This window comes from Rhamphochromis sp. 'chilingali' (genome assembly GCF_963969265.1).
Source record: "Rhamphochromis sp. 'chilingali' genome assembly, chromosome: 3".
Classification (NCBI taxonomy): Eukaryota; Metazoa; Chordata; class Actinopteri; order Cichliformes; family Cichlidae; genus Rhamphochromis; species Rhamphochromis sp. 'chilingali'.
The window spans coordinates 34,470,826-34,484,792 of record NC_137931.1 but is presented as its reverse complement, the minus strand read 5'-3'; the positions used below and the strand labels follow the sequence as shown (position 1 = coordinate 34,484,792).

The window sequence follows — 13,967 nt, the reverse complement described above, 5'->3', positions numbered from 1 at the left end:
AACGAAACAGACTAAATTGTCAATTCCACTTAGAAACAAAATATTAATTCTAAAAATAAATCTTAGTTTGTGTTACAGAAGAACAGACAAAACTGACTAACTTTTGTCAATATCAAATAAACTGAGAACTAAAAGGAAATTCTCAATCTCTCCTTGTTGTATAGCTTAGCTTTTCAAACAGTTTTAACAGTTACTTTAGTCTGACAAAAGCCGAATGATGAATTAGCGCTTCCAGTCAGAGACTGAGGCTACGTCCACGCGTGCACGGGTATTTTTGAAAACGGAGATTTTCCGTTTTCGTTTTAAAAAATAATCCCGTCCACACATAAAGGCAGAAATGAAGGAAAACGCTGCTATGAACATGCCAAAGCAGCAGGTGGCGCTAGATTCCTAACCGTGCAGAAATGTTGGCCAATCAGAAGTCTAGAAGCCTCGGTGGGAAAAAGTAAACAAAGCTGGGGCATAGAAGCAGAACCGAGTCGTATGTGTGGAGGGACAGTAACTGTGTGTATATGTAAGCATTTAAACACTGCAGAGAGTAGAATTAACAGTATTGTAGAAATTCATTTCACCGAAACAATAACGTGGCGCACAGTGTGACGCATGCACCAGTTCATTGTATTTCCAGACTTGCTTTCGGCACAATTTACAGTGCACGCTACTCTGTTTTTTGTCAGACTTGAAATAGCCGAAATACCTTCACACTACGGAACTTCTATGGCTCTTCCGTTCGACAATCTCTCCGGCGTTGGAACCATCATCTGTTTTCTCTTCGGTCACGCTCGGTTGATTTTTCTAGTCGGCACACTCATTTCCTCCATTACCCGCTGGCTGCTTCCCAAACAAACACACGTGCGGCTTGGCACTTGTGCTGTACGTAACAAGTCACGCGACGTGACGCTGCGGCTGTGATTGGTTCGGCTCTGCGCTACTTAATTTGGATTGGCTGATCTTTTTTTTTTTAAGAGGACAAGAGCGACGAGGTCTATCGCGATAGCTTAATTTCTCTATCGAGTAAAAGTTATATCGCGATACATATCGTTATCGTTCTATCGCCCAGCTCTAGTCAGGCCTCAGCTCTGCCAATCAGAGTCTCTGATCTGAACGCAGTCTGTTAACCAGGCTTTCTGGTGTCAGCTGATGTGGACCTCCATCCTCATCCAAATATGGCCCAAAAACAACAGCACTGTGGTACCCAAAAGCTAATGTTGAGACTTTAAAATGTAGAGTCCAGAAACCAGTTGGTGATAATATGATGGTATTTTTTAAAGTGTATGTCTGTGACAGTCAGACTTCATTCTTCTTCTTCAGGTCCCAAAGACTTGCTGTCTGATCGCTGTATCTTGTCCTGCCCCTCCATGGATCTGGTCATATGTCTCCTGGACTTTAGGCTCAACTTTGCATCCAATAGGAGCATCGTGCCCCGTCTAGCCGCTTCTCTTGCTGCTTGTGCTCAGCTCAGTGCTCTAGGTACAGAATTGTGCTCTTGCTTCACCAGGTTATTTCTTAATAAAGTACGAAATAAATTTTCACAGAACTAAATTTGTTTTGTGTAGCTGCTGGTCACAGGATGTGGGCTCTGCAGAGGCTACGGAAGCTTCTGACCACAGAGTTCGGTCAGTCAATCAACATAAACAGGCTGCTGGGCGACAGTGAAGGAGAGGCTCGCTCTATGGTGAGTACACTGTCATAATTAAGATATCTGCCCGATGGCTTAATTGGAATATTTGTTATCCATTTATTATGGTAAATTATTGGCCTGTAAAAGAGAGCTAAAAAATATTTGACTCTCGTGAAGATGTTGTAGCTAAAAAAGAAAAGAAAAAGTCCAGAAAAAACATTTCTTCCTGAAGAAAAGACGAGTGTTAGTTATACATGTGGTTGCTCAGCACATGCGACTGACCGATGGCCTTTCTTTTTTCAGAGCTTCACAGGTAGTGCTCTGGCTGCTTTGGTCAAGGGGCTGCCTGAGGCTCTGCAGAGGCAGTATGAGTACGAAGACCCGATTGTCCGCGGAGGGAAACAGCTGCTTCACAGTCCATTTTTCAAGGTATACACGCAGTTGTTCTCTTAAATACACGGTAACACCATAGTTTTCCTTTGCAGAGCATAACTTTAACACTTTGCCCAGGTACTGGTTGCTCTTGCCTGTGACCTCGAGCTCGATACCTTACCTTGCTGTGCGGAGACACATAAGTGGGCCTGGTTCCGCCGATATTGCACTGCCTCCAGAGTGGCTGTGGCTCTAGATAAGAGAACATCTTTACCCAGACCTTTCCTGGATGAGGTACGTCTGCACAGCTGTGTTGTCTGTGCAAGCTTTCATTTTGCCCTGAAAATCTCTCTAATCCATTTTCCTTCACCTTTTAAAGGTTACAAAGAAAATTCGCGAGCTCATGGCAGATCACGAGAGCATGAACACCCTGCATGAGAGTCACGACTTATTCAAGCGCGAGCACGACGAGCAGCTTGTGCAGTGGATGAACCGGCGCCCAGATGACTGGACGCTTTCTGCCGGGGGGAGTGGCACCATTTACGGCTGGGGGCACAACCACAGAGGGCAGCTAGGGGGCATTGAGGGGGCAAAAGTCAAAGTACCTACATCTACAGAAGCCCTCGCCACATTGCGGCCAATCCAGCTTATTGGTGGGGAGCAGACTCTGTTTGCTGTCACTGCTGATGGAAAGGTGTGTTTGCTTTTACCTGTCATGAAAACCTCTGTGCCAGTAACCCTTCACAGAGCATACATCGACAATATCAGCTGAACCATTGCTGCACGACTACTGTAGGGTCATTCATAAAAATGCATCACTACCTCCCACTTTAGCACATTTTTTCCCCCAGCTTTAGTATATTCAATGAAGCCGTTCAAGGAAGTAAATTAATACTATGAATATTTTCCTCAGAGTACAAAAATATTTTTTTTTTCCCCCAGCATTTCTGAGCTCTCATAACTTAATCTGTGCAGAAAATTTTAAGATAAGAAGAACTTTATTTATCCCGAGGGAAATTCTTTTGTCATACACATGCTCAATGCAGCAAGAGGGACAGAGGAATAGGATATACAATAGAATACTAGTATACAGTAATATACAGTAGGATAGTGCAAAATATAATATCAAATAACTCTAACAAGTAACAATATAATGATATCCTGAAAAATAAATATCTCAGCTATCAGTGAAGGTGATTCTAAAAGTGGCATAGTATTGTGCAAATGAATAAAAGAGAGTAGCATTATGATGGGGAGATGAAACAAACGTTCGATGAAAAACTGTTGGGTGATATTGCACGGTCTGAATGGAAACAGAATAACTTTGTTAGCGAGGATGAGTTGTACAGTCCTATTGCCACCGGCACAAAGGATTTCCTGTGGCGGTCAGTTCTGCATTTCGGGGCGATTAGTCTTTTGCTGCATATGCTCCGATGGTCCATCATGGAGGCGTGCATGGGGTGGGAGGGGTTGTCCATGATACAAAGAAGCTTTTTTTAGCATTCTCTTCTCAGACACCACCTCCAGGTTCTCCAGTCTGACACCCAGGACAGAACCAGCCTTTTTAATCGTGTGATATTTCATACTCCAAGTATCGCAATTTAAAGTCATGTACTTGTCATGTAAAAATGCATGGCTTGATTAAATATACGACAGACTGTGTACGTAAAGTCAGCTCAACCTTTATTTTTGCTTTGGGTTCTAACACCAGTTTATTTTCTGTCGATGCTCAGCTCTATGCCACAGGATATGGTGCAGGGGGCAGGCTGGGTATCGGTGGCACTGAGTCTGTGTCGACCCCAACCTTGCTGGAGTCGATTCAGCACGTGTTCATCAGAAAGGTGGCTGTGAACTCTGGAGGAAAGCACTGCTTGGCACTGTCCTCTGAGGGAGAAGTCTACTCATGGGGTGAAGCTGAGGACGGGAAACTCGGCCATGGGAACAGAAGGTTAAGACTACATGCACTAAAAATAAGAAAACCTCTTTCATATTAAGTTTATAGTTCATACATATATATAAAACTAAACCTCACTCAAAAATTTGGACAGTAAAGTAAATTTTTGTGCTAACTGTGCGTCCTTTTGTCTTTAGCCCCTGTGACCGTCCCCGTGTGATCGAGTCTCTGAGGGGAGTGGAAGTGGTGGATATTGCAGCCGGAGGAGCTCACAGTGCCTGCATCACTGCCAGCGGAGAGCTCTTCACGTGGGGCAAGGGTCGCTATGGACGCCTGGGACACGGAGACAGCGAGGACCAGCTTAAACCCAAGCTGGTCTGTGGTCACTCGACTCAGTTTCTCACAAGACTCAAAAAAAAAATAAAAATAAAATGTGCTTAACTTGTAAAGAGTAACTGTGTGTGCTTTATCCAGGTGGATGCACTGCAGGGTCACAGAGTCATTGATGTCGCCTGCGGCAGCGGGGATGCCCAGACACTATGTCTAACTGATGATGACATGGTCTGGTCCTGGGGAGATGGGGACTATGGCAAACTGGGCCGGGGAGGCAGTGATGGCTGCAAAATCCCCATGAAGGTAAGAAGGATTACAGAGCAGTGTGTACTGGAGGTGAACAGAGGCATCAGTTATACCTCAGTTTTCTAGTTATTTCATGTGGGAGACCAGAGTCTGAATCACCTAATCAGTTTTCTGTTCTTTGTAAAGTCAGTATACACAACTTTTAGTTAAAGGTATTTATTGTAAATTCTTGTGCCCCCAAAAAATAGATAAATAGGTTCATGTAAAATGGGGCCAGACTGCACTTTTTTAGGTACTACCAATTTTGTTAAGTAGCAGCTTTGCTAAATACATAGAAGGGTGTGTCATGCTGCCAAATATCTTCTCTTTGGTGTGGTAAGATTGGCTTTTGAAGATGACTTAAAGGCCACGGCAAGAGAATGGTGTCACCTGTCATGGTGTACAACAGTTATGCTGGCACCACCTGGATATGCAAAGATGAAGACTGTTAGAAAAGGTCCTGAGGGTGAAGACCATGAAAAGGCTGTAATGGAAGCACAACTTTCTGTTTCTGACTCTCCACCCTGGAAAGTTGAGATCATATCAAAGGGTCAGAGATATGAACTTGCTTTAATAATCTTTATTTTTGTTTTTCCACATAATTATTAAATTGCTGAACGTGACAGTTTAAAGATTGTGAATTTCAATAAAAATAATTTAAATTTCAAATAATATTAATTTCAAAATGGGCAGCACGGTGGCACGGTGGATAGCACTGTTGCCGCACAGCAAGAAGGTCCTGAGTTCAATTCCAACACCAGGCCGGGGTCTTTCTGTATGGAGTTTGCATGTTCTCCCCGTGTTTGCGTGGGTTCCCTCCGGGTACTCCGGCTTCCTCCCACCGTCCAAAGACATGCAGCTTGTGGGGATAGGTTAATTGGAAAATCCAAATTGTCACTAGGTGTGAATGTGCGAATGAATGTGAGTGCGAATGGTTGTTTGTCCCTGTGTGTTGGCCCTGCGACAGACTGGCGACCTGTCCAGGGTGTACCCTGCCTCTCGCCCTATGACAGCTGGGATAGGCTCCAGCGCCCCCCGCAACCCTGAAAAGGATAAGCGGAAGCGAATGGATGGATGGATTAATTTCAAATAATAAAAACCCCAAAACCTTTGACCATACTTATCATGAGAAAATTGGTACACAAAAAATTTTTGAATCCAGAATTAGCTTTGCAGTTTTTCATTACCGAAATTGTTTTGAATTTACGGAAGGGTTTGTTGTTCTGTTTGGTAATATTTGTACACTGTAAACACAAAAGGACAGGGAACCAAAATGTAATGTGCTGCGTTATATTAATGTATAATGAGTATTTTGCTTGTTTAGACATATGTAGCGTTGTTCTTATTTTTAAAGCTCTGTGTGTACAGACACAGGTTGGTTCTGAGGCCTTGTCGCCTTTTTGTTTTTCAGTAAATGTAACAGGATTTCTCGGCTCCTCACCCTAACATGATCAGCTTCACTGTTTCACTCATAATGACAGAACAGGATAGAAACAGTGGCAGAGTGCAAATGAAATGATGACGTAGTTCTGCGTTTTATTCCTGTAATGTCGGCTCTACAGAGGAAGACCTTATCAAGGTGTTTTAAAAGCCACAAACGTGAGTTACGTTTCAATGCTGAAAAATTGAAAGTTAACCTGTCCCTCTGCTTTTCAGATTGACTCTCTCACCGGCCTTGGAGTGGTCAAAGTCGAGTGTGGTTCGCAGTTTTCTGTGGCTCTCACGAAGTCTGGAGCTGTGTATACGTGGTAAGTACAGAGACGAGCTGTCAAGTTCAGGTGTTGTATTTGGTTGTGATGAGGTGGCTCATTGTGGTGTGTTAATGTGTCCTTTTAAAGGGGAAAAGGTGACTACCATCGGCTGGGCCATGGCTCTGATGACCACGTTCGAAGGCCCAGGCAGGTCCAAGGGCTACAAGGGAAGAAAGTCATCGCCATCGCTACGGGGTCCCTTCACTGTGTGTGCTGCACAGAGGATGGTAGGAAGAATGTTTTCTGTGCGATCGTGCTTTTTTTGGTACAAATTCTCTTTATCATTAAACCTAGCAGATCGGTTATGTTGAGTTAGATTTAGCTTCACAAAAGGTTTTGTTGCTTGTTTGGCTCAGGAGAAGTGTACACATGGGGTGACAACGATGAAGGCCAACTTGGAGATGGGACTACGAACGCCATCCAGAGGCCGCGGCTGGTGGCTGCACTGCAGGGCAAGAAAATCAACAGGGTGGCCTGTGGATCTGCTCACACTCTGGCCTGGTCCACAAGCAAGCCCACTAATGCAGGAAAGCTGCCTGCCCAGGTACTACACTCACTTAAGGTAGAAATTGAGGTAAAAAAATTAGGTTTCAGCTTCCAGTAGATGGCATTAAAGTTGTGCAGATAAAAATATATTTAAAAAAAAAAAAATGAAAGCCAGATCCAACCAGATGAGCGTGTGCTGTGTTTCAGGTTCCCATGGAGTACAACCACCTGCAGGAGATCCCGATCATGGCCCTGAGGAACAGGCTGGTGCTGCTGCATCACATCTCAGAGCTTTTCTGCCCGTGCATACCGATGTTTGACCTGGAGGGCCGGCTCGGTCAGACGGGCCATGGCCCCTCGGTGGGATTCGACACACTCAGGGGCATTCTCATCTCCCAGGGCAAGGTGGGACAGCACGGTACTGAGAAACCAATTCCATGATGTGACAGGCACTAAAACATTTCTTTAAATTATTTGAACAGGAAGCGGCTTTCAGGAAGGTAGTTCAAGCCACGATGGTGAGGGACAGACAGCACGGACCTGTGGTGGAGCTGAACAGGATACAGGTACTTTTAGAAACACATGCATATAGCTCACATAATCACTCACTTTGGTCTACTTTCAAGTCTCCGGCCCCCCTTACTGTAGTTCCCTCTCCCTGTGAGGCTGCGTTCCAGACTGGCTCCTGACTGTTACATGTGATGTCTTTCATAAGGGGATTGTTTCATGGTGTGTGATCTGCTCTCCAGCTTGTCTGTAGGGAGTCTTTCCTCCTCCTCCACCCCTTTCCCCTTCATCTAACTTGAGTTGTATCTGTAGTGGGAGCTGTCATAACGAGCTGGTCATGCACATCAGGACTTCCTCTCTATCTAGCAGGAAGTTGTTAAGCCCACAACAGAACCAGATCAAACTAATCTCTATTTTTTTTCTTTCCTCCCCTTCTTCTTCACCCCACAGGTGAAGCGTTCCCGTAGCAAAGGAGGTCTGGCAGGTCCTGATGGAACAAAGTCTGTGTTTGGTCAGATGTGTGCCAAAATGAGCTCTTTTAGCCCCGACAGCCTGCTGCTTCCTCATCGCGTGTGGAAGGTCAAATTTGTAGGTACGTGTCCACGCTGTGATGCCCACGCCTCCCTTTAAACTCCGAACTGTCAGAAACTTTTTCTTACCCTTGTTTTAAATACGCTGCACCTATTTTCTCAGGGGAGTCTGTGGATGACTGCGGTGGAGGCTACAGCGAGTCCATCGCTGAAATGTGCGAGGAGCTGCAGAACGCACTGACTCCTCTGCTCATTGTCACCCCAAATGGCCGCGACGAGTCGGGCGCCAACAGGGACTGCTTCCTGCTAAACCCCGCAGCCAAGTCCGCTCTTCACATGAGCATGTTCCGCTTCCTAGGTATAATCCAGTTAATCTCCCAGTCAGGACTGGGGTGTTAATCCCAGATAAACCAACTCTGAAAATATGCTTTTAGTATAAAAAGTGTAAATATTTCATCTGCATTTTCACTGATAAAGCACCTGGCTTGTTTTATTTAGTACACATAATTTTTATTATTGGTTCACGCGTCCTCGCACAGCTCAGTGTTCATGTTTGATCTGTGGGTAATGTCCTCTGCCTTGCTGCGTCTGCAGGAGTGCTCCTAGGGATTGCAATCCGGACTGGAAGCCCTCTTAGCCTGAATTTGGCAGAGCCTGTTTGGAAACAGCTGGCAGGCATGAATCTGACCATCGCTGACCTCAGTGAGGTACGTGCACAGCCCCCTCACAGGCGTGTTTGTTTTCATTTTTGCTTTAACTTATTATAAAATAAATAAGTATACTTTGTAGTTTTTTTGGGTTTTGTTTTTTTTTTTTTTAAAGACACTATTAACCTCCTAAGACCTGAACTATTCCATTAGTATTTTGGTCTAGACAACCCAAAATGTGATGTCCGCATATGTGGACGCCAGGTCCTAAGAGGTTAAGAGTTGGATTGATTCCCTCTGCTGTCACTGTCTTTCCTTTTACATGGACCACAACCAAAAGAGGACCGTGCTTCTGTTTTGCTCTTTATCTGTCTGAAGCTGGAAGGATGGATGCTGCAATAAGTAGAACAGCTGGGCAAAGAGTTTTGCTGTCTGAGGAGGCAAAAAAGGCAAAGGGGATGTAGCAGGTTTCCACATAACCAGTGGTTAGTTTAAAAATAACAAAAATGCAGGAGAAGCTCATTGGCCGTTTTTAGTTCTGACTTCACCTGTGAAGCAAACTGGCTGCCCTCCCTTAACAAACATAGTTTCTCCCCTTTGGTTTTCTTTCTCTCCCTCTTTCTTTCATTCTTTCTCCCTGTCCTATCCCCCAGTCATGTCTGTCCCGTTTGTAGCAACTGAAAATAAAATAAATTCATAATTATAATAAAGGTCAATCAAATGGACCAATATGGCAAGGCCATGATGATCCACTTGGTAAAATAAATCCGCTTGGCTTCTTTCTTGGCCTTAAGACAACAATTCTGAAGGCTAAAGATCCAAACGGGACACAAAAAAACCCAAAAAAAACAAACAAAAAAACATAGTTTCGTGAAGTAAAGGTTAGTGAAGTAAAGGAAGTGCAGACATGGACAATAACCATTTCACTCATGCAGGCTATAAAATGTAATGCTTCTCAACAAAAAGGCTTAAAATGATGACGGTGTTGTAGTTACTAATTCTTTTCCAGATGTAATTATCAATAGAGCAAGTAAATTTGACCCAGCATTAGAGCAAGAAGTGGAAAGAGTCTGCATCGAAGGAAGCGACAAAGGGGAAAAGGAGAAAGTAAAGAGATCAAAAGCAAAACCACAGTGAATTTGAAGTGATCATGCACTCAGAGCAGAGAGCGTGGACACTCAGGAGCATTTAAAATGATACGTTTCCGTTTTTGTTTTTTTAATGTTGGTGAATGCTCAAAATGGAAAGCAGTCAGGTTTTCTGTAGTTGCAGCATGCCAGCTCCGATGCACTTAAGCATCAGCTGCGTGCTACAGGCATCTCTTTGCTTTTGTGTCTTTGTTCCTGATTTACAAATGATTGTAAAAGGAATAAACAACTCTTAAACTCTGACACGAGGCAGCAAAATCATTGCTGAGTCAAAGCCACATCTGTTCTCACACAAGGGCCATTTAAAGCGTATTATAGCTTCATATTGTCCATTCTTTCTTGGGGCCGGTACCCACAAAACACTCAGACAGAAGCTCAGAATTCAGGTTTTCCTCCTCCCTGCAGCTGGAAAGGTGAAAGACTGAAAATGTTGTATAATATCTGACATAACAAACCACATGACGTGCATTATAACATGGAGGAGAAACCCACTCGTATATATTCCTCCTGAGATTAAAACCTAAGCCCCTCCGCTGTTCTGCAGTGGTACGGACCTCTCTAGATGTTTCTCGAAACTCACACTGTGCTGCTCCTCAGAAAGGTTAGAATCTATACTTGCTGAAGTGAAGAATGTCGCGAGGCATAACCTCAGCTTTTGTCTCAGAGATGGTGTGAGTCGACTCCTGCCCTTAAACTCTGATCATGAGCTCCTGAGCCGTCTTTGGGGGAACAGTGGAGTGGAAAAAAGGGCTTCTACCTCACAAAGCTGCCCTTGTTTTGTGGTTTTGCCCCTGAGATATTGGAAAGGTTAGCTGGGAAATGAATTTAGCACAAGACTCCAAAAAATGGATCACTCCAGCGCTCACGGGAACTGTGTTGTGTTAATGAGATGTGGGCACATGCTCGCTCTCTCTCACACACACACACACACACACACACACACACACACACACACACACACACACACACACACACACACACACACACACACACACACACACGCGGATAAAGTTCAGCTAAATTGTACGTTTATTACTCAGTTTAGTTCAAATTCCCAGCAGTGATTTGCTCTGTTTGCTCTGTTTTTTTTCCCCAGGTTGATAAGGATTTTATTCCTGGCTTGATGTACATTCGGGACAATGAGGCCACACCTGAGGAGTTCGAGGCCTTGACCCTGCCCTTTACCGTGCCCAATGCTAGCGGCCAAGACATCCAGCTCAGCTCCAAGTACTCCCACATCACCCTGGAGAACCGCGCAGAATACGTCCGCCTGGCCATCAACTACAGGTAAGAGAACATGCTCACTGCATACAAATAATCTACTTTCACAAATAAGCTCTGGACAGTTTCTAGAGCATCAGGTTAACAAATCTCCCACAGCTCTCCTCTCTCACATTAAGTCCACAGCAGGAAGTAGTCTGCTTCAGACTTGTTCATACTGCAGGAAATACTGTGTGGTTTAGGTGATGGAGGTTTCTGGATAAAGTGAATCATGACGCCCACTCACTGAGTTTTAATGCACCAAAATCTGAACTGATGCCCTGGGTAGCTGGCAGGTTAAAGGTCGCTTGATATCTCATCATTCTAAGGCCTATAAACGTTGAGGTCTGCAGTGCATGTGTGAAAACAGCTGTGCATTTGTTTGAGTTTCCCTCTGTCTTCCTGCAGACTCCACGAGTTCGATGAGCAAGTGTCTGCAGTGCGTGAGGGAATGGCTCGAGTGGTCCCCGTCCCCCTGCTGTCACTTTTCACTGGCTACGAGCTGGAAACAATGGTGAGGGAGAGCAGCTCTAGGCTGTGAAGCCACATCTGTCCCCAGGTTGTGTGCAGATTTTATAGTGCGTTTGTTTCTTCGCAGGTGTGCGGAAGCCCGGACATCCCGCTGCACCTGCTGAAGTCAGTGGCCACTTATAAAGGGGTGGAGCCGACAGCACCTCTCATTCAGTGGTTCTGGGACGTGATGGAGTCCTTCTCAAACACAGAGAGGTCTCTATTCCTGAGGTTCGTCTGGGGCCGCACACGTCTGCCGCGCACCATCGCTGATTTCCGAGGAAGAGACTTTGTGGTCCAGGTGAGAAACCTAAAAGCTGTCCCCTGATTCTTTTTCACGCTTTTCGTGAGTGAAATGATTGACTCTGCGTCACCAACTACCTGCATAAATGTCGTACTGTATACTGTCATAGTAAACTGACGTGTAACCGTGACATGTAGCCAGGCTGCAACTAATCTGACGCATGTGCACATGCAAAGATGAACATTTATGTTTAACGTTGTTCTTGAAATTGTTTCACTTTTTTTTTTCTACTACTACTTTTTCTCGACTAAAGAATCAGCAGAAACATCTCTCGCCCTGATTCAAATACATAAAATAAAGCTCTAAATATAAAACTAATGTTCCGCGTTTGTCTTCAGGTGCTGGATAAGTACAACCCCCCCGACCACTTCCTGCCAGAGTCCTACACGTGTTTCTTCCTCCTCAAGCTGCCCAGGTACTCGTGTAAACAGGTCCTGGAAGAGAAGCTGAAGTACGCCATTCACTTCTGCAAGTCCATTGACACAGACGATTACGCCCGCATCGCCCTGTCCGGCGAGCCCGCAGCCGACGACAGCAGCGAGGACTCCGACAACGAGGACGCAGACTCGTTTGCGTCCGACTCCACCCAGGATTACTTAACGGGACACTGAAGGGCCGCAGAGAGACTGCTGGTCTCGTGTGTCGATGCACACATACATAGAAACACTGCAAAGACACAAATGTCTGTGTGTGGGGGTGGCGGGGGTGTGCAATGAGCTTTAAAAGCGTTATAAGCTAAAGAGAGGAACGAACACGGCCTCACTCTGGGTTAGTTTCTGATTGTTGTGTTACAGAATTGTGTATTATTCCAGCTGAACTAAAAAAAAACAGGCTCTAGCCTAGCACTGTGGTAGATCCCATCTGGTTTGTGTGAGTTTCCTCTCCGTAGGGTGTATATAGAAGTTCATGTGCGAAAAACAGTAGTGTTTTTGTTTCTTGGTGTTTCTTTATAATAAATTTAAAAAAAGTTTTTAACTTAAAGTCAGTGTTTCTCACCAGGCTCAGTCCGAGCCCACTGAAGGGTCATTTTAAGATTCCTATACCCCGCCCCTCCCCACAACCATATCTGTGCACCATCTCCTTAACAAATGTACATAATGCGACTGTGCCATGTATTCACAGGTCTCATTCCTGCTTATTAAATGTAATCTGATTAATCCCATGTTTTCTGTGTGAAACACAAATCACTACAAGCTCACATCAAAATGACATTCAGTTCTCAGTTTTATTCCTGTCAGACATCGTTTTGCAGATTAAGGTTATTGCATAAATGTCATGTTTGGAAAGAGTTGAAGGCCGCCCTAATGAAACCGCTCTATCCTTTTGTTTTCTGTTGTCCTCGTCTTACAAGAGGAGGTGCTCTAGCTAGAAGCCGATCAGATTTTCTCTTTGATTTCTGGAAGAATCCGTTTTCATATGCGGCACAAACATCCCAGCTTGATGGCGGCGGAGTGTTAAAGAAGTCTCCCGTGATTACTTGTGGGGGATTGTTGCTTGAGCACCGGGAGAGCAGCGCCTCTCTCTCATGTCCTGGGAAAAAGGCAATCAGACACGATCGTACAGACTCCTTATGGTGTCTTTAGCTCCAGTAACCGCTCTGAAATGTCTTCGGCTTTGACTTCCACCTTGCATAATCATGCACAGTTAAGTGGCGTCACGAGAGGTAAAAAAAATAATAAAAAAGGCCTCTGTTTTATGAAGCCTTGAAGGCTTGGCTTAGAAATCATTAGCATTCTTTGTGGACTTAGTCCTTTTTTTCACCACGTACAGTACTCTGCTGGGAGTCAGGTGCTTTTCACTACAGTCCAGGCTTCAGGCAGAGAGGGAGGATGGCTGAGCCCTTCATCTCCAGCTGTTTCCTATATAGTCTGTAACATAAGTGGAGGTTAATATTTCCCCCTAAATGACCTTTATTCAAGCGGATTACTTTCTGGAAACGCCATATTTCTACTAAAGCACTTTAGTCATAATGTGTTTTTGTTTTTTAGTTTTGGTTATTTCAGATTAGATTCCTGCCTCAATTGTGGAAAAAGTGTCCTGTCAGGCAAAAGTGGCAAACTTGTTTAATATTATATAAGAATAAATGCAATTTCAAATCTTTGCAAGGGATTATTAGGACTGGAATTAGAAGTGTGATCTAGGGGAGTAGCAGAAGGGTGACCTGGGGTGACACCAGCCCTCTGTTATCATTTCAGTGCAACGATGTCAAAATAATGGGATGAAGTATTTTAAAAAAAAAAAAAAAACAGAACAATTAAAAAAAAAAAAAAAAACTACTGCGCCTCATTCAAGGCTGCAGTGTTGCACCCTGCGGCTCAG

The 13,967-nt window shown here is 44.5% G+C and overlaps 1 protein-coding gene across 3 annotated transcripts in view; it reads left to right on the top strand.

Moving 5' to 3' along the window:
• Nucleotides 1-12,805, top strand: part of herc2 (HECT and RLD domain containing E3 ubiquitin protein ligase 2) — a 62,042-nt gene extending 49,237 nt beyond the window's left edge. For all 3 annotated transcript variants that reach the window (XM_080876994.1, XM_080876993.1, XM_080876992.1), the window contains exons 72-91: nt 1,312-1,470; nt 1,557-1,675; nt 1,925-2,050; nt 2,132-2,287; nt 2,373-2,687; nt 3,727-3,941; nt 4,085-4,262; nt 4,362-4,523; nt 6,162-6,253; nt 6,344-6,483; nt 6,613-6,800; nt 6,950-7,147; nt 7,225-7,308; nt 7,700-7,841; nt 7,943-8,137; nt 8,374-8,486; nt 10,671-10,861; nt 11,243-11,348; nt 11,433-11,645; nt 11,987-12,805. In XM_080876994.1, the coding sequence (XP_080733120.1) occupies nt 1,312-1,470; nt 1,557-1,675; nt 1,925-2,050; nt 2,132-2,287; nt 2,373-2,687; nt 3,727-3,941; nt 4,085-4,262; nt 4,362-4,523; nt 6,162-6,253; nt 6,344-6,483; nt 6,613-6,800; nt 6,950-7,147; nt 7,225-7,308; nt 7,700-7,841; nt 7,943-8,137; nt 8,374-8,486; nt 10,671-10,861; nt 11,243-11,348; nt 11,433-11,645; nt 11,987-12,259 (3,365 nt within the window). In that variant the 3' untranslated portion in view covers nt 12,260-12,805. The remainder of the gene's footprint in view (nt 1-1,311; nt 1,471-1,556; nt 1,676-1,924; nt 2,051-2,131; nt 2,288-2,372; nt 2,688-3,726; nt 3,942-4,084; nt 4,263-4,361; nt 4,524-6,161; nt 6,254-6,343; nt 6,484-6,612; nt 6,801-6,949; nt 7,148-7,224; nt 7,309-7,699; nt 7,842-7,942; nt 8,138-8,373; nt 8,487-10,670; nt 10,862-11,242; nt 11,349-11,432; nt 11,646-11,986) is intronic.
• The last annotated feature ends 1,162 nt before the right edge of the window (nt 12,806-13,967 follow it).